This window comes from Talpa occidentalis, unplaced genomic scaffold (assembly GCF_014898055.3).
Source record: "Talpa occidentalis isolate TD23 unplaced genomic scaffold, MPIMG_talOcc4v2.1 talOcc4.17, whole genome shotgun sequence".
NCBI classification, from domain to species: domain Eukaryota; kingdom Metazoa; phylum Chordata; class Mammalia; order Eulipotyphla; family Talpidae; genus Talpa; species Talpa occidentalis.
In genome coordinates this window covers 52,556,826-52,573,865 of record NW_023601754.1, presented here as the reverse complement: position 1 = coordinate 52,573,865, position 17,040 = coordinate 52,556,826, and the positions used below count along the sequence as shown (strand labels likewise).

The following is a 17,040-nucleotide window of genomic DNA, read 5'->3' as shown; positions in this document are numbered from 1 at the left end:
TTTTGCAGCCGGGGTTGGCGAGGCCCTTTGCAGGTGGATAATGGGGTCTCTGTGGGGGAGGTGACCCCGTCGGGAGCACAGCGCTCAACAGCAGCTCAGGGATCAGACAGTGCTGGATGCCAGAGGCTTCAACTCTGCACCTTCTTCTCCGACTCTGAGGCTCAGCGGGCAGCCCCTGGGCCTGGAGCTGGCACAGAGGCCCCTTTCTGCAGGGGGCACCCAGAGCACTCGTGTCCCCTGCCCAGCAGCTGCCCGGTGCTGGGAGAAGCAGCATCAGCCCCATCGGGAGCCGCTGTCCCCTGGCAAAGGGACCCACCCAAACGCGGAGGCTCCAAATAGACGGGCAGATTTCAGGACCCCTGTTCCTCAGCATCACGGCCGCAGGGGACCACACCTGCCAGGGGCTGACAGGGTCCCGCAAGTGGACACAGTCCTCGCCCTGCTCCTCCCCAGGGCAACTCCCTGGAGTCCCTGAGGGCTCCGGCTGAGTGCTGGGCGAGGCCGCCGTCCTCTCCCTCATGTTCTGCCTCAGGGTCCATTAGACGCATCCCTGATGCTCCCTCCCGGGAGGGGCAGTAATGGGCTGGTTCGGTAACTCCCCGAGCAGGTCTTGGTTCAGGGGTTGTGCATCGGCTCCGCGGGGTCTCCTGGAGGCGCCAGAGGGGGATTCAGGCTGGTCTGGGGTGAGGAGTCAGGGTCTCCAGGGGAGTGTGACGGGGATTCGTGTGTCATGTTGGTATTTGCAGGAATGTTGCTTGATTCTCCTCATTTCCACTCATGATCGCGTGAAAGGAGGAGACTGTTAAAAGGAAAGGAAATGGAAATAAAATCTAACCAAGCCCAGAGCCCGTGACGTGACGATGCATGAAGCTGGCAGACGCACCCCGGGCGGCCCGGGCTGAGGCCCCTCCCGGCTGAGCGGCAGCAAGGGGGGCCTTGACCTGGGCGGGAACGTCCTCAGAGGTCCAGGCCGCAGCCGCCCTGGGCCCGCCGTGGGGTCGCAGCGCAGCTCTGGGGGCGCAGCACAGCTCTGCTCTCCGCTCTCCGGCCGCGGCGATCCCGTCCCCCCGCGCAGCGCAGGACGAAGCTGCCCCGGAGCCTCCGGGCGCCCCGGGCCTTTATCTTTCCTTGCGCCCCCCACGGACACTCGGGTGCAGAAATCCTTCCTGCTGTGCGTCGTCCTGGTCTCCCCGTCCCGGCCTCGAAGCTTCTCTCTTTCCAAACGTTTCCTTTTCTCACCGAGAAATAATAATTGAAATTCATCCTTTATTCACCTGCTTTGATCTATCATGTCACACGGCAGCGACGATGGCGACGTCCCGCTGGCACGATGGACAGTCCCGGGTCTCACCTGTACCGCCCAGGGTCCCGCCCCCCCGGACCCCAGAACCTCCCCAGCACGCGGCCCCCTTTTTCAGATCCCCGGGGTCTTCCCGCTGAGGGGCGTCTGCTCCTCTGTCCCGATGCCGGCCCCGCGCGGGCACGACGCCCGCGGCTCTCTCTGTCCGCGTCCCCCACGGCGCTGCGCTACCCCCCAGGGGGTCCCTCTCCGCAGGCACCTGGGCGTGGGCGCCTTCTCCTGGCCGAGCCGTGCTCCCGGGGCAGCGGCCCGCTCCCCGACCTGGGAAGGCCCGTGGGCCGAGCCGAGGCTGAGCCAGAGGCCGCGCCAGAGACAGGCGTCGCCCCAGCAGCGTGCCAGCTGTCCGGAGTGTCAGGACGGGGTCCCCAGGCGACAGGGCGGACCTGGGAGGACCCGGTACTGGCGGGAGTTGGGCAGGAGCAGCCCCCTGGGCTACACATCCCCTCCTGCCTGGCCTCCGTTGGAAAGCACCCTGGAGGGGACGGGGGCTCCCCAGGAACACAGGCGTGAGAGGCGCTCTCTGCCCTCGGCTGCAGGTCTGTCCCGGGGGAGGGGGCGGCCGGCCCAGGGGCCCCCACTCTGCTGAGCGTCCAGGCCTGTCCTGCCCGGCTCCTCACTGACCATCAGGCCCCCGGCTCCTTCCCGGCGGGGCAGGCATGGGCCACCGCGGGGCGGGCGCCGCTCTCGGGGGGACACCGTCCTGGAAACACTGGTCGCTCCTGCTGCTCTGAGCCCGGGTCGGGGATGCTCCGCGCTCAGCTCCTGCGCCTCCGCGGCCTCCGGTGAGGCTCGAGGGGCTCCGGGCGTGTGGTGTCTGGCCCGCGGCTCCAGGTGCCCGCAGCGCTCTTCAGGGTGACGCGTGATTCGCTGCCGACTGTGGGGACCCAGGAACTCCGGGCGCTGGGCACATGCAGGGGCCTCGCTGCCCGCGCCCTCGCCTCCGCCCGCGGGAGAATGTTCTCGGCCCCTCCTGGAACTCAGGCCTCTCCGGGGTCCGGGCCCCCCGGGGACACTTTTCCCTGCTCCAGCCCACGTGGGGCCACGGAGGCCCGAGAGAGGAGCGGGCGCCTGGGGCAGGTCCGGCGCTTCCCTCGCCCCCGCCACGCTAAGTCACCCGCCCGCTTGACAGCCCGGTCAGCTCCCCTGGTGGAGAGGGCCAGGAGTGGGCAGAGGTTTCCCAGCTCGGCGGGGCCGTGCCCACACGGGGAAGTGGCTGCTAGACTTGAGTGCAGACGCCATCCCGGCACCTGAGGCCGCGCTGCGGTTTCATGCAATTACGGGCAGGGGGAGGGCGCTCTCCCCTGAGAAGCTTCCAGAGAAGACCAGGACGGCACAGCTCAGCTCCCAGGGGTCCGGGGGCTCCGCGCAGACACGTGACGAGGAGCATAAGAAGAGGAGGTCCCTGCCCAGCCCAGAACCAGGTCCTCGGCCCGCAGGCAGCACCGACCCGGGGAGCAGCTGGAGGCCCCTCCGAGCCCCAGTGGACTCAGCCCTCGACCCGCCAGCCCCGGAGACGCCCCAGGCCCCGCCTCAGGGTGCCGGCTCTGAGGCGACCAGGTGAGAGGCCATGGCCGCGTCCCCTCTGCTCTGACCTGACCGGCCCCTCCTTCCCGAAGGCCCCCCACCCTCATCTGCAGGCTGGGTCTGAGGGTGTCCTTTCCTCTAGCCCCGCTGCTGTGGCTGTTCCAGGGCCGGGAGGAGGGTTGGGTTTGTTTGTTCCCTGGACATGGACAGGAGGACTCTGGGGACAGAGGCAGAGACCCCACAACCTCTGAGGGTCTTGGGGAACCCAAGGGCTCCCCGTTAGCACTGGACTCCAGCACTTTCTCTCCCCCTTGGCTTCTTACCCGTCCTGAGAGCAACCCGTGGACAGAAGTTGGGCTGGGAATGGGGTTAACTTGGGGTGTCCCAGTGGCTTCCCCAGAAAGGAAATGACATACGTCAGGTCGCTGTGAGGGGAACAAGGAGACGTGGAGACCAGGGGTCGGGGAACCCCAGAGGTCCCCTCAGAGGTGACGCAGGCCAGGGGGCTTCTGGGACAAGGTGGGCTCAAGGTGATGCTGGGGTCATTTCCAGGGCAAGTGCCCAGACAGATGCTGGACTCGAGTGAGTGCCCCCTGAGCTGATGCTCGGACACGGAGCCGCGTCGGGTGGGATTCGTGCCCCCAAAGAGCCTCACGCCAGATCCCTTGTCCAGCCTCCCAGAGGGTCGGTGTCACACGGAACCCCTCCGGGCCCAGGTGGCTGCGAGGGTGCCAGTGCTCGTGGGGCTGAGGGACGTCAGAATCAGTGGACTATTAACAGGCAGTGTTTTTCCGGGACGCTGCCGGCAAAGGACCCAACAGTGGGCGTTCAGGAGCGGCCCCCTCAGCAGCAAGGCTGGCGACACCGGGACCCGACGCCGGCCGGGGACACCGGGCGCTTCCGTGCATTCAGAGATGAGGCTGGGATACGTGAGTGTGTGTGAGTGTGAGTGTGTGGGTGTGAGGGTTCAAGTGTGTGGGTGTGCGTGTGTGGGTGTGAGTGTGTGGGTGTGCGTGTGCACCTGAGCCTGGTGTGCTGAGACCCCTGGTGTGAACACCCCACGCTGGTCTCACGACAGCAACACACTGAGGCTTTTGTCGCTGTGCTGAGGCAGATGTCACCGTGTCCGCAGCTCTCACGGGGGTTTAATGCGCTGTCCCTTGTCACCTGCTGTCACGCCCACAGGACCCTGCAGGGAAGAGGCGTGTGGAGGAGCCGAGCCGAGGGAGACTTGACCCCGGGACCGCGGGACCCAGCCTGGTGCAGCCAGTGAGGGGCGTCGGCCCAGGCTCTGTCCGGGCCCTGGGGAGTCGAGGCAGGACCTCTGGGGGCTCAGGAGAGACTGGACCCTTGTCAGGACGGCCCAGCTGCAGGGCCTGTCCACCTGTGGGTGGACAGCAGGTCCTGGGGTCCCCCTATCGACTCCCCTGATCCTGGCCCCGAGTGTCGTGGGGGTTCTGCAGCTGGAGTCGGGGCAGGGACGCCCCCCTGACCTCAGAGGCACTGGCCCCTCCCCCTCTCCATCCACAGGGTGAGCCTGCCCAGGGCCAGCGATGGTGGCTGAGCCCTCAGACCCCAGCCTGGGGCCCCCACCCACCCTTCGGACCTGGTCACCAGGCTCAGGCCCCTGGTCTTATTCTGACAACGGAACACAAACCAGCACATCCCGTGAAGAGCATCTCCAGGTCTATACCCATCTCGGTTACGCGGGCTCCCTGGTGACGGTGCTGGTCAGCGCGTGCGGCCTGGCGGGGGACGGGGCCGTCATCTGGCTGCTGGGCTTCCGCGGGAAGAGGACCCCCTTCTCCGTCTACGTCCTCCACCTGGCCTGCGCCGACGCCGCCTTCCTCGCGGGTGTATGCGTGAAGCTCTCGCTTTACCTGGCGGGTTGCCACGAGCGCCGCCACAAGCGCCTGCTGCATAACCTACTGAGGGTGGTGCTCGTCCCTTCGTACCTGGCGGGGCTGAGCCTGCTGGTGGCCGTCAGCGCCGAGCGCTGCGTCTCCGTGCTCTGGCCCCTCTGGCACCGGTGCCGCCGGCCCGCCCGCCTCTCCTCCGTGGTGTGCGGCCTCATCTGGGCGCTGTCCCTAGGCCTGGGGGTCCTGGGGGTCCTGTGTGACGACTACGTTGGGTTCTCATGTAGGGAGATCTCGCTCATCTATTACGGGGCGTCGGCCATCACCTTCCTGGGGCTGTGCGCGTCGGGCCTGACGCTGCTCGTCCGCGTCCAGTGCGGCCCCTGGAGGCGCCGGCCCAGCCGGCTCTACGTGACCCTCCTGCTCAGCGCCCTGGCCTTCCTGCTGCTCGGGCTGCCGTACGGAGTGGTCCACATGTTCCACGCCCTCTCCCCATCCATGCCCTACGATTACATCCTGCTGCCCGTCTGCCACCTCCTCTCAATCCTGAACTGCCTGGTGAACCCCCTCATTTACTTCTTCGTGGGGAGCCATGGGCGGCGCAAGGGCCTGGCCCCCCTCCGAGACGTGCTCCAGAGGGCGCTGAGGGATGAGGAGGAGGGGCCTGAGCAGAGCAGCACCTCCGTCTCCAGAGAAACCGAGGTGTCCCCCTGAGTCCCAAGATCTTGTCTGTGGACTTACAGTGTTTAGAGATCTGTCCTCTGGGGCATTTTGCAAAAATTCTTGGGGAGAATGAAACTCGGGTGTATGGGCCTCCCTGGTGACGCAAGGGGTTAAGCACAACACTGTGAAACAGTCTGTGGCCTCTGCAGCAGGAGTTTGACCCCAGGCCGGCCAGAGAAACCACAGGGTGCAGCAGACTCTCCTGTCTCCCCGCGGCTCCCCTCAGCAGTGTGTTTCAGTCCGTCCGCCCGTTCTGCTCCCTCCTCTGTCTCTGGTGAGTCCTCTCAGCCTCCCCTGCCTCTGGCCTGTCCCCAGCTCTTGGATGCATAAATAAATCTTAAAAAAAAAAAACTTCGGTGTAAAAATGAGTAAAACTGGGCCTCCCCAGTGGCGCAGCAGTTGAGCGCTGGGCTGTGAAGCTGTCCGCAGACTCTGCAGGGCCGGTTCGATCCCCGGCAGCTGGCGAGGGTCCCGCATGGCGCGCAGACCTCTCCTGCCGCCCGCTGCTCCCCTCAGCAGTGTCCTTCGGTCCTTCTGCCTGCTCTGCTCCCCGCTCTGGCTCTGGTGAATTCTCTCACCCTCCCGCGCTTCTGACTGTGCCCAGTGCTTGTATAAATAAATAAATCTTTTTTAAAAAATGAGTAAAAATCTCATTTGTCTCTGAAGCAGACTGTTCCCAGGGTCATTTCTTTAACCCCCATCGATCTTCCTTCTAGAAGCTTCCTCCCGGCTGTTATCTGACTCTCTCGCAGGTCCTGGTCTGCTCAGACGGGTCTCTCGGCGCCTGGCACGGGCCTCAGCCCCGCGTCCTCTGTCTGTCCGTCTGTCTGCTGTGTCCACTGGGCCCTGGTGAGTGGACTCAGGGACCTGGATCTCGCTCTGTGCCCGCCTGCGCCTGCTCTGGCGTCACCGCTCCTCGGGGGCCGGGCTTGGTGCTCAGCGAGCGGACGTGGGCCTGCTTCGCGGGCGTCTGCTCCTTTCCAGCAAGCAAAGTGTTTCCTTAGCTCCCGGGGTAAAACGTCTCTGCTCCTGGAGTGCGCGTGTGAGCGGGTGTGTGCAGGTGTGTGTGGGGGTGTGGAGGTGTGTGTGGGTGTGCACGGCGGGTGTGCCTGGGTGTGCACAGCACCGGGCCTGCATCACTGTCCAGAGGCCGGTGCCAAGCCAGCCCCATGCAGGGACTGGATTCTGCCGACGGCTGTTCCCCCGGCCCCTGCAGCCCCGTCATCTGTGTGACCCCAACTCCGCGGCACTGTCAGTGTTAAGACGCGTGTCCGTGAGCATCTCCAGCAGCGGCAGCTGCTCTGGCGGCTCTGCCCGGGCCCCACAGGCCTTCAATCGAGCAGGCTCGGCCCCAGAACCGTGCTGGGCGCCCCCCTCCCAGGACCCAGCCTGCCCTCAGGCAAGACCCCAACACCCACGGCAAGGGCTTTGCTACCTGCGAGACCTAGAATTTCCCCAGGGAGCTGGTAGAGAGGGGCAGGCCCAGGCATGGGGTTCCTCTTTTTGGGGGTAGGATGGAGCTTTGTGGGCTCACTGTTTATTGGTGAATTTCAAACCCAAGAGGGTGAATTTAAGGTGGTGGAATGAAGGGGGAGGGAGAGCAGGGGGCGGGAGGAGGGAGAGCCCAGCGAGGAGCACCTGCTGCAGGTGTTGGCAGGCCGGCCGGGGCTGGCGGCTCTCGTCCGGGCACAGGCGGGCTGGCAGAAGGAGCTCTCTCGGGAGTGGGTGCCAGGGCCCCAGAGGTGAAGGGCCCTGGCCACAGAGGGGAAGGTCCCCACGCAGCCCTGCTGCCCCTCCCGTGGCGCGGAGGCCCAAGCGGGTGCCGATAAGGGCAGGTCTGAGGAGACACCAGAGACCGGCTGAGACCGGCGGGGCAGGGAATCGCAGGATCCGTGCCGCGGAGTGGGGGGCACAGGGGAAGTCTGATGGGTCCCCCGTCGGCAGTTTAAATCCCGCTGATGGCGGTGTGCTTTGGTCCTTCTGCCTGTTCTGCTCCTCGCTCTGGCTCTGGTGAATTCTCTCACCCTCCCACGCTTCTGACTGTACCCAGTGTTTGGATAAATAAATAAATAAATCTTTAAAAAATTAAATAAATAAATAAATAAATAAATAAATAAATCCCGCTGATGTCCCTGGGGCCCTGAGGGCCGGAGAGCCGCAGGCACAGCCGAGCACGCACGCTGGTCCGGAAAAGCCGGGGTTCTGCTGTCCCGAGAGAAGACAAGAGCCGCCTCTGAGCCGTCCCCGTGGGGCCCACGGGTCAGATGGGCCAGTGACAGGTGGAGAAGGGACGCCAGACCCCAGGCGAGGAGGCGGCTGGAACTCGCCCTCCGTCTCCTGCGCAGACCACACCCGTGTCCCGGCACGCACCCTCTCGGACCCCGGCTGCGTCCCGCGGCGGCGGCCACGGCCTTCCGATCCGCTTGGCCTCATCCAGAGCCACAGTTTCAGCTCTGGTTGCCCTCGTTGTCCCCCCAAAAGTCCCCACCCCTGCGGGTTTGGGTCAATTTCGTCTCCTCGAGGACCCCCGGTGACCCGAGGTTCGTGGACCTGGCAGGAAGCGCCCTCCTGCCTTTCTGGTGGGGTGCAGCACCCCAGCCGTCAAGGGAATGGTCCGGCGCCCAGGCGTTGCCGCTCGGCCGTGGGGGCCGTGGGCTTTGGCGTCGGCCCGTGGGGCAGAGCCCGCGCTGTGGGGCGGGCGTCTTCCTGAACTCACGCCAGGAAGCGGCAGGAGAGAAGGCGCCCGGCGGGTGTGAGTTCTGCTTCTGCGGGCACCGGCAGGAAGAAAGGCGAGCGCCCACTGGTGGCCCACAGAGTGGGTTTCTGCCAAATGACTGCTGCCCCGACGGAGGACGCCTCCACCGCAGAGGAAAAAGGAAAATGCAGCCACAGTCACCTGAGCATGCAGGACGGTGACCCCCCGCCCCCCGCCCCAGGTCCACCCAGGCCCCCGATGGATGCTTGTCTGGCTTGAACCCAGTTTCCCCATTAAACAGAATCCACGTCACCCCTCTCGTCTCAGGCTCGTCATCCAGCTCAGAGCCATGATCGAAGCGTCCCTGCGAAACGTCTCTCCATGAACTGCTCTGAGGGGGAGGCCACCTTTCCAGAACAAGCAGAAGCAAGCGCGTTGCCCGAAGGTCCACGTGCTTCGTTGTTTGTGACTGAGGGTCTGACTGGGGCTCATTCAAGGGGGTTGACAGGGAATTTGGTTGCAGCGTTTCAAGATCATGGCCAACAAGGTCTCGCCCGTGCGAGGAGCCGGCTTCGCTTCACGGCTCTTTCTTGAGGACAGAGACTGACTCTGAGGAGACACTCAGGGGGCCTCTGAGATCCCCCATTCTCCTTGGGTCCAGAGACTTCTTTCCTCAGACACTTGTATGAAGGCGCCCACTTCAGGAGGGTGACCGCCCCCCGGCACCTGCAGTCCTCACCGTGGCCCGCCCACCCCACCTTGCTCTGCCGGCTCTCCCTCCACAGAGGCGTTACTGAAGTGTGGGTCGCCAGACGTCGACGGCCTGCCCGGCCCAGCTTGGTTCCGGCAGCCCGGCCCCCCGTCAAGGTCCACACAGCCCGATCAGTCACCGACCGAGAAGAACGCACGACCCCAGGCCCTACAAGGCTGCTTTCAAATTCGGCAGGAGCAGGATGCCGGATGGCCCCGGACATTGGGCCCCGTCACCAGGCAGGGCCGGGACCCCCTGGGGGCCGTTGCCTGATGTGGCCTCACGCCCCAGACACGGACCGGCGGACGCTGTGGGGATAAGACGGGACCGTGGCCGGGAGTCGGGCCTGGGTCCCATCCCACCACCGGCCGTCGGGCAGATGAGGAACAGCCGGTCCGCGGTCTCGTGTCCCCCGCAGCCCTGCTGCCGAGAGCACAGTTGCGGATCCCCCCATCTTTCTCCTGGGCCGGCCCGCCCCCCCGACGCCGCGCGATCATGCATCTATAAGGTCAGAGTGCGCGTTCGGCAGGTCCGCCCTGGGCCGCCGGCCCGGCACCGGGTCTCTGTCGGGCGGTGCTGCCGAAGCCGCGGTCACGGGTCCCTGCAGGAGTCCATCAGGATCGGCCACAGGCGGAAGCGACTTGAGCGGCAGCCGCGGTGGCGGGAAAACTCAGCTCCGGAGTCAAGAAGGGCTGGCGGGCGTGCGTGGTACCATGTGCCCAGGGCAGCCCGGCCGTGGCTGGTCTCCCGCCTGCGCGGGGCCTGCTGTCCCGCCGGCGCCCCGCTGTGCCGCCGCGGACAGTCCTTTCCAAACTCACGACAATCTTTTCCTCTTTCCCGGTGGAGCCACGAACTGGCGGGTGACCGCCCCGCGCGCGTCCTGTTCACGGTCCTCTTCCTGCCGAGCCATCCCCGCCCCCGCCGTGGTCAGGAGCCTCACCTCCTCTTAGGGGGTCAGCTCTTACAAACACTTTGCTTTGCTGTCCGTCCACTGAGTAATGCCAGCGCCCTCCCTTGTCTCCCTGAAACTGCGGCTCGGCCCTGCCCCCCACGCTGCCACGAGGGCATCTCCTCTCCCTGGGTCTGCACCCCTCCTTCCGCCCGGCCCTGGGCCCCTGGCCCGCCGTCTGCCCTGCCCTGGACCCCATGCAGGACCCCGGGGGCCTGCTGTGCCTGGGGAGGCTCCTGCCCTGTCGATGTCGGGGTGGGGGACGGGTCGTGGGGGACACTCGAGTTTCTTTCTGAATCCTGACGTGTGGACAGGCCTGCAGCTGCCCGTTCCCTTTTCTTGGCCCCTTATCAGGCCGCTGGTTCCCCGGCCCCGACCACAGCCACGGCGTCTCACTTCCCCGAAGCTCCGACCCCCTTCCCGGCCGCAGGTCTGTCCCTGCCCGCGCCCTGCGGGGCACCCCGGGCGGCCACCCCCAGGGAGCACAGGGGCCCCCACGGCTTCCCCACCCCAGTCACCTCCCAGCATCCTCGCGGGGGGTGAGGGGCTGAACTGTGTCCCCCAGTCATTGCTCCAGCCCTGACTCAGCTCCGCGCCTGCACCTGGGACATGGTCTTCAGAGGTGAAAGGAGGTCCCGGGGGGCCTGATCCGGGGTGACCTCTGGCTGGGTCCTGTGGGAAGGGCTCAGGACACAGGGACCAGGGCCAGGAAACCACGACGGTGTAGCCGGGACACCGAGGCCAGGGCCAGGGCAGGGCCTGGTGCCGGGGGACAGGGCCGGCGGGACTTGAGGGAACCCCTGCTCGGCGCCTCCTCCGGGACCCCCCTTCTCGCGCAGACAGAACAGGAAGCCCCGGGCACAGGAAGCGGCTGCCGCCCTCGGGCTCAGGGGCCCTGCCCGCGGGTCTGCAGCTCGGCTGGGCTCGCGCGGCTGCCCGGGGCGAGGTCCGAGGGCGGGGCCGAGAGCAGAGTGACCACCTCCCCTGGCCGGGCCTCGCGTGGGGTGCGGCCCAGACGCACGGGGGCAGCGGCCCCGAGACAACGGCGGCAGGCGGGCCCGGCGGCTGGGGGCTCGGGGGCAGCGCACGGCCAGGCCTCTGCTCCTCAAAGGGTTGGTTCTTTCCTCCAGGATCCGCTGGTTTCCGTTGTGTCTTTTTTTTTTTTTTTTCTGAGGCGGCTGCTTCAGGACGCGGTGTGATTAGGGAGAGGCTCCCGCCTCTTCAGGACTCGCCTGCCCCACAGCCCCATCGCCCTGGAAGCCACCTCGCGGGTACGTGTGGGGACGGAGGGCAGGAGCCGGCGACCCCAACCCAGGCTGGTCCCGGGGGCCGTGGGGGGTGAAGGGTCCTGGCTGCTCAGCCTCCCGACCCCTGTTCTCTGCCTGGATGGGCGGGAGGAGGCAGGCGGCCCCCAGGAACCCCTCCCTGCCATGGACACCCCAATCCAGGAGCCAGGAGGGATGAGGGAGGGCAGGGGGCTCAGCCTCAGACCCGGGCCCTGCCCCGACACACCCGCCCCCGAGGGTCCCTGCCCTCCGGGTGTCTGGGGCTCTCACCCAGGCCCCGCTGGCCCCCAGGGACGCCCGCCCGGTGGCCATTCCTGCAGGGGAGCTGCGCAGCCAGCAAGGCCTGAGGCCAGAGCAGCTCCCCGGAGCCCACATCCTCCCACTGGGCCCCAGTCAGCCACTGTCTCCACCCCCATCGGGTGACACACGGGCGGGTCCCCGTCCTGCTCCCTGAGATTTCTCAGACCCCAACCCTCAGCCTGCGGAGCCCCGAAGAAGCTGCAGCCCCAACATTTGCCCTACGCCCCACACCAGCTAGTGCCGCCCTGCAGGCCCTGTGACCCGACGTCCCCTGAGAACCGCGAGTGACTCTGCTCAGGGACCGTCCCCTGTGCTGGACACGGGTCTGTGCGACTCCCCGGCCGCCCCACACGGGCCAGGCACAGGCAACAGGAGACGCCCCGGCTCCTCTCCCCACGGGCTAGGGCAGAGCCTGCTGCCCTGCGGTCTTTTATGGCAGTGCCCTTTATGCAGTCTTCATGGCATGTGCCTGCGTGTGCAGGGCGGTGAGCGTGGGTGTGTGCATGGGTATGCACGGGCATGTGTGCCCGGGTGTGCAGATGGGTGTGTCTATGGGTGTGCACGGGTGTGCACACAAGTGCAAGTGTGTGTTCCTGGTGGTGCATGGGGGTGTGCTGCGGTGTGGGGATGCGTGTGCATGGGCGCATGTGTGTGCATGAGCGTGTATTATGGAGGGTGTGTGTGCATGTGCACGGGTTGTGTGGGAGTGTGTGGGCCACTGGGCTGGAAGCAGCGCTGAGGGTGGCCTCACCACGCTGTGCCCGAGCATGAGAGTAACTGCAGGCGAGAGTCGTGATTGCGTCGTGACGTGTCCTGCTCACGCAACTGTGGTGGAGCCCACGTTTATTTGAAAACCTGCCCTTTTCTGGTGTCCACAATAGAATAAAAAATCTGCAGTTCACTCAAGAGAAGAGGCGTGTGGAGGAGCCGAGCCGAGGGAGACCTGACCCCGGGACCGCGGGACCCAGCCTGGTGCAGCCGGTGAGAGGCGCCGGCCCAGGCTCTGTCCGGGCCCTGGAGAGACGGGGCAGGACCTCTCGGGGCTCAGGAGAGACTGGACCTTGGTCAGGCCGGCCCAGCTCCCGGGGCTGCGTCTCGGTGGACGGCAGGTCTGGGGTCCCCCCATGCGCTCCCCTGGTCCTGGCCCGAGTGTCGTGGGGTGTCTGCAGCTGGAGTCGGGGCAGAGACGCCCCCTGACCTCAGAGGCACTGGCCCCTCCCCCCCTCCGTCCACAGGGTGAGCCTGCCCAGGGCCAGCGATGGCAGCTGAACCCTCAAAACAAATATTCCACTTCCCCATCATAATCCCAAGAAGATGGGTGACCCCATCAACACCAAACACAGCCACAAACACGTCGACCAGCAGCTCGTCCTGTGGCGGCGAGGACCTGCCTTTCGTCCACTTCTACAACATCCTCTCCCTGGTGACGGTGCTGGTCAGCGCGTGCGGCGCGGCGGGGAACGGGGCCGTCATCTGGCTGCTGGGCTTCCGCGGGAAGAGGACCCCCTTCTCCGTCTACGTCCTCCACCTGGCCTGCGCCGACGCCGCCTTCCTCCTGAGCAGGAGCGTCCTGCTCACGCTGCTGCTCCTGCGTCTCCACGGACACGTGCTCTGCTGGCTCGTCGACCCGCTCGCCCTCTCCTCGTACCTGGCGGGGCTGGGCCTGCTCGTGGCCATCGGCGCCGAGCGCTGCGTCTCCGTGCTCTGGCCCCTCTGGCACCGGTGCCGCCGGCCCGCCCGCCTCTCCTCCGTGGTGTGCGGCCTCATCTGGGCGCTGTCCCTGTGTGGGGTGATAACATGGCTTTTGTGTGTGCACTTTGTGGGGTTGCCACGGCATAGCTTGCATTTCATCTACTACGTGGCGGTGGCCACCACCTTCCTGCTGCTGTGTGCGTCGGGCCTGACGCTGCTCCTCCGGGCCCGCTGCATCTCCTTGCGCAGACCGCCCACCCGGCTCTACGTGACCGTCCTGCTCAAGGTGCTGGCCTTCCTGCTGCTGGCGCTGCCCTACACTGTGGCCGCCACCGTGTATGTCCTCGCCCCGGCGCTGCCCTATCAGGGCACGCTGTTGCCCATCTTGCGCATCCTCTCAGTCCTGAACAGCCTGGTGAACCCCATCATTTACTTCTTTGTCGGGAGGCACGGGCAGCGGCCGGGCAGGGCCCCCCTCCGAGAGGTGCTCCAGCGGGCGCTGAGGGATGAGGAGGAGGGGGCTGGGCACGGGGGATCCCCCGTCTCCGCAGAAACCACGACGTCCACCTGAACTCAGCCTGGTGCAGCCAGTGAGGGGTGCCAGCCCAGGCTCTGTCCGGGCCCTAGGGAGCCGGGGCAGGAGCTCTCGGGGGCTCAGGAGAGACTGGACCCTGGTCGGGATGGCCCAGCTGCAGGGGCTGCGTCTGGGTGGACGGCAGGTCTGGGGTCCCCCCATCGGCTTCCCTGGTCCTGGCCCCGAGTGTCGTGGGGCGTCTGCAGCTGGAGTCAGTGCAGGGACGTCCCCTGACCTCAGAGGCACTGGACCCTCCCCCCTCTCTGTCCACAGGGTGAGCCTGCCCAGGGCCAGCGATGGTGGCTGAGCCCTCAGACCCCAGCCTGGGGGTCCCTCCCACCCTGGGGACCTGGTCACCAGGCTCAGGCCCCTCGTCTTTTTTCAATGACGTGACACAGAATTGCACGGCTCGTGCCAACGAGAACCAGTCTTACTTACATGTCTATCACGCGGTCTCCCTGGTGACCCTCCTGGTGGGCCTGTGCGGCCTGGCGGGGGACGGGGCCGTCATCTGGCCTCTGGGATTCCGCGTGAAGAGGACCCCCTTCTCCGTCTATGTCCCCCACCTGGCCTGCGCCGACGCCGCCTTCCTCCTGTGTGCCTGTGCCTGGAACACGCTGCTTCCTCTAAATCATCGCATGAAGGAGCCTGTGCTCCTAGAGTTAGTCTGGGACACTTCGTACCTGGCGGGGCTGAGCCTGCTGGTGGCCGTCAGCGCCGAGCGCTGGGTGTCCGTCCTCTGGCCCCTCTGGCCCCGGTGCCGCCGGCCCGCCCGCCTCTCCCCCGTGGTGGGTGGCCTCATCTGGGCGCTGTCCCTGTGTGCAGAAGTGTTTGAACATCTGTGCACTATGGTTTTGGAAAATCCTTGTAACAGAATAGCTGGGTCTATGAGGGTCTGGCCGCCGTCACCTTCCTGGGGCTGTGCGCGTCGGGCCTGACGCTGCTCGTCCGCGTCCAGTGCGGCCCCTGGAGGCGCCGGCCCAGCCGGCTCTACGTGACCCTCCTGCTCAGCGCCCTGGCCTTCCTGCTGCTCGGGCTGCCGTACACCGTGTGCTCCTTTGTCTTCCAAACGTCATCATTTCCTCTGTATCTTCCCCTGGTACGACCCAGCTTACATGTTCTCGTCGTCCTGGACAGCGCGGTGAACCCCATCATTTACTTCTTGTCGGGAGGCACGGGCAGCGGCCGGGCAGGGCCCGCCTCCGAGACGTGCTCCTCGGGCGCTGAGGGATGAGGAGGGGGCTGAACTGAGGGGCTCCCCCATCTTCGGGGAAACCACGGTGTCCACCTGAGCCCCGGGGAGGGGGTCCTCTGTGGGGCCCCAGGGCCTGACCTGTGGCAGGAGTTGTCATTCATAAAGATCTGCGCTCCCGCTGGAGCTCTTCAGCAATTCCTCACGAGAACGAAGCTGGTAGATGGTCGCAGATATTAAAACATTTCATTGATTTTCCAAAGCCCGCTGGCCTTCGAGCCGTGTTCTTTTCCATCCCTGCATCTTCCACGGGAAGCTTCCTCCCCGGGGTGTCGTCTGACCTCCTCGCCCTCGGCCCCAGGGGAGGCGTCCAGGCCCGCGGGCAGGGATGTCCTCACACAGGGTGCCCCGGCCTTTCCCTCTGGACCCGCAGTCTGGGCTCTGCGCTCCCTCAGGGGCTGCCCCTGCAGAGCCCCCTCCAGGGCAGGGGTGCGGCCCCCTGTTCCCCGGAGCGGGTCCTGGACCTGCTCTGTAGGTCTCTCGGCGCCTGGCGCAGGCCTGAGCCCCCGTCCTCGGTCCGTCTGTCTGGGGCCCTGTGTGTCCCTGTCCAAGCCCTGACGCCACGTGCGCGACCCCCGCAGAGCCCGCTCTCCTCCTCCTCCTGAGACCCCCGGCGGAGTCCCCGCTCCCTGCAGCCTCCTCCCTGCTCCCCGGGACCCACAGACGCGTGTTCAGGCTCACCCCTGCCGCTCGGAGGTCCCTGTACCCCAGAGACTCCCGCCCACTCCTAGTGCCCCGCCCAGCACGGAGGGTCTGTGTCTGCACAGGCGGCACCTTTTGCAGGGGCAGGGGCAGAAGATGCCCACCCACTCTGGGGGAGTTAATATCAGTGTCTCCTAAAGAGGACAGGAAAGTGGGGTGCTCTAGCCTTCCAAATATGGACCTGCCAGGTAGGCCCACAGTGTTTTCACCCCTCCTTCCGCCCAGCCGTGGGCCCCTGGCCCGCAGTCTGCCCTGCCCTGGACACTGTGGAGGACCCCAGGGGCCGGACTGTGGCCTGGGGCGGCTCCCGTCCTGTTGATGTGGAGAGCGGGGGTGGGGCGGCTGGTTGTGGGGGACGCTCTAGTTTCTCCCTGAACCCTGATGAGTCTGGACCAGACTGCAGCTGCCAGTTCCCTTTTCTTGGCCCCTTATCAGGCCGCCGGGCCCCCAGCCGGCCCTCGGCCACGGTGTCCTCACTTCCCCTGAGGTTCTGACACCCCCTCCCTGCCCACCGGCAGCTGGTGCCGCGGGCCCGCCTCTGTCCTGTGCCCTGCGGGGTCTGACGCTCAGTGGGTGACGCAGTTCAGCGAGGGGCACCTCCGCACGGAGGGGACACAGGGTCCCCACCCCTCCTGGACATTGGGTCCTGCACACGGGGGCGTCCGTGGGCGCCCCCAGGAGGACGGTGTCTCCGGGGAGCCACACCGGGTGGTCTCAGAAGATTGCACGGAAGCAAAATCTCAGTCTCAAGGTGCCTTGAGGCTGGGGGGTGACAGGCATGGCCGGGGTCAGCGCGGGCGGCAGGGGTGGCCACAGCGTGATGAGAAATGAGGCAGAGCAGGCTCTCCCGGCCAAGGGCAGAGTCGGGGCGGCCCGGCCCAGCCCGGGACCCGCAGGAAGCAGGGGAGGCCGGAGGCTCTGGTCATGAGAAAGAGGCTGTCCCCCGTGTGATCCAACAGGACAAGGGGCCTCCAGAAAGAGCCGGGGTCAGGGAGGGAGACCAGGGCCAGATGCCGCGGAGGGCTGCGGGGTCTGGAGGGACGCGATGGTGGAGCAGGGCGGCCTCACCCCCAGCTGCAGACAGAGGCCACCTGGGGTGGACGCAGGGCCAGGCCGACTACGTCCACTGCCCTGCAGCTGAGCCGCCCCCAAGTGCTCCAGGGAGGACGTGAGGGGGGCTCAGCCTCAGACCCAGGCCCTGCCCAGCCTCCCCCGCCCCGAGGGTCCCTGCCCTCCGCGTGTCTGGGGCTCTGACCTAGACCCTGCTGGCCCCCAGGGACGCCTGCCCGGTGGCCATTCCCGCGGGGGGCTGTGCAGCCAGCAAGGCCTGAGGCCAGAGCAGCCCCCGGGAGCCCACAGCCCCCACTGGGCCCCAG

General features: G+C 66.6%; 3 protein-coding genes across 3 annotated transcripts; all 3 read left to right on the top strand.

Moving 5' to 3' along the window:
• The first annotated feature begins 4,437 nt into the window (after nucleotides 1–4,437).
• On the top strand, nucleotides 4,438–5,454 carry LOC119248792 (mas-related G-protein coupled receptor member X4-like). Its single transcript, XM_037515670.1, has one exon. It carries the CDS (start codon nucleotides 4,438–4,440, stop codon nucleotides 5,452–5,454), a length of 1,017 nt encoding a protein of 338 aa, XP_037371567.1.
• A 5,612-nt stretch (nucleotides 5,455–11,066) lies between these two features.
• LOC119250502 (mas-related G-protein coupled receptor member X1-like) lies at nucleotides 11,067–13,707 on the top strand. The gene is made up of 3 exons (XM_037518242.2): nucleotides 11,067–11,129; nucleotides 12,326–12,425; nucleotides 12,680–13,707. Exon 3 carries the CDS (start codon nucleotides 12,703–12,705, stop codon nucleotides 13,705–13,707), a length of 1,005 nt encoding a protein of 334 aa, XP_037374139.1. The 5' UTR covers nucleotides 11,067–11,129; nucleotides 12,326–12,425; nucleotides 12,680–12,702.
• A 299-nt stretch (nucleotides 13,708–14,006) lies between these two features.
• LOC119248791 (mas-related G-protein coupled receptor member A-like) lies at nucleotides 14,007–14,944 on the top strand. Its single transcript, XM_037515669.1, has 2 exons — nucleotides 14,007–14,498; nucleotides 14,585–14,944. Exons 1-2 carry the CDS (start codon nucleotides 14,007–14,009, stop codon nucleotides 14,942–14,944), a joined length of 852 nt encoding a protein of 283 aa, XP_037371566.1.
• Nucleotides 14,945–17,040: the final 2,096 nt, after the last annotated feature.

Coding starts and splice junctions, on each gene's coding strand:
- LOC119248792 (XM_037515670.1), top strand. CDS start 4,438: ATGGTGGCTGAGCCCTCAGACCCCAGCCTGGGGCCCCCACCCACCCTT.
- LOC119250502 (XM_037518242.2), top strand. CDS start 12,703: ATGGCAGCTGAACCCTCAAAACAAATATTCCACTTCCCCATCATAATC.
- LOC119248791 (XM_037515669.1), top strand. CDS start 14,007: ATGGTGGCTGAGCCCTCAGACCCCAGCCTGGGGGTCCCTCCCACCCTG. Junction 14,499..14,584: donor CCGCCCGCCTCTCCCCCGTG/GTGGGTGGCCTC, acceptor TCCTTGTAACAG/AATAGCTGGGTCTATGAGGG.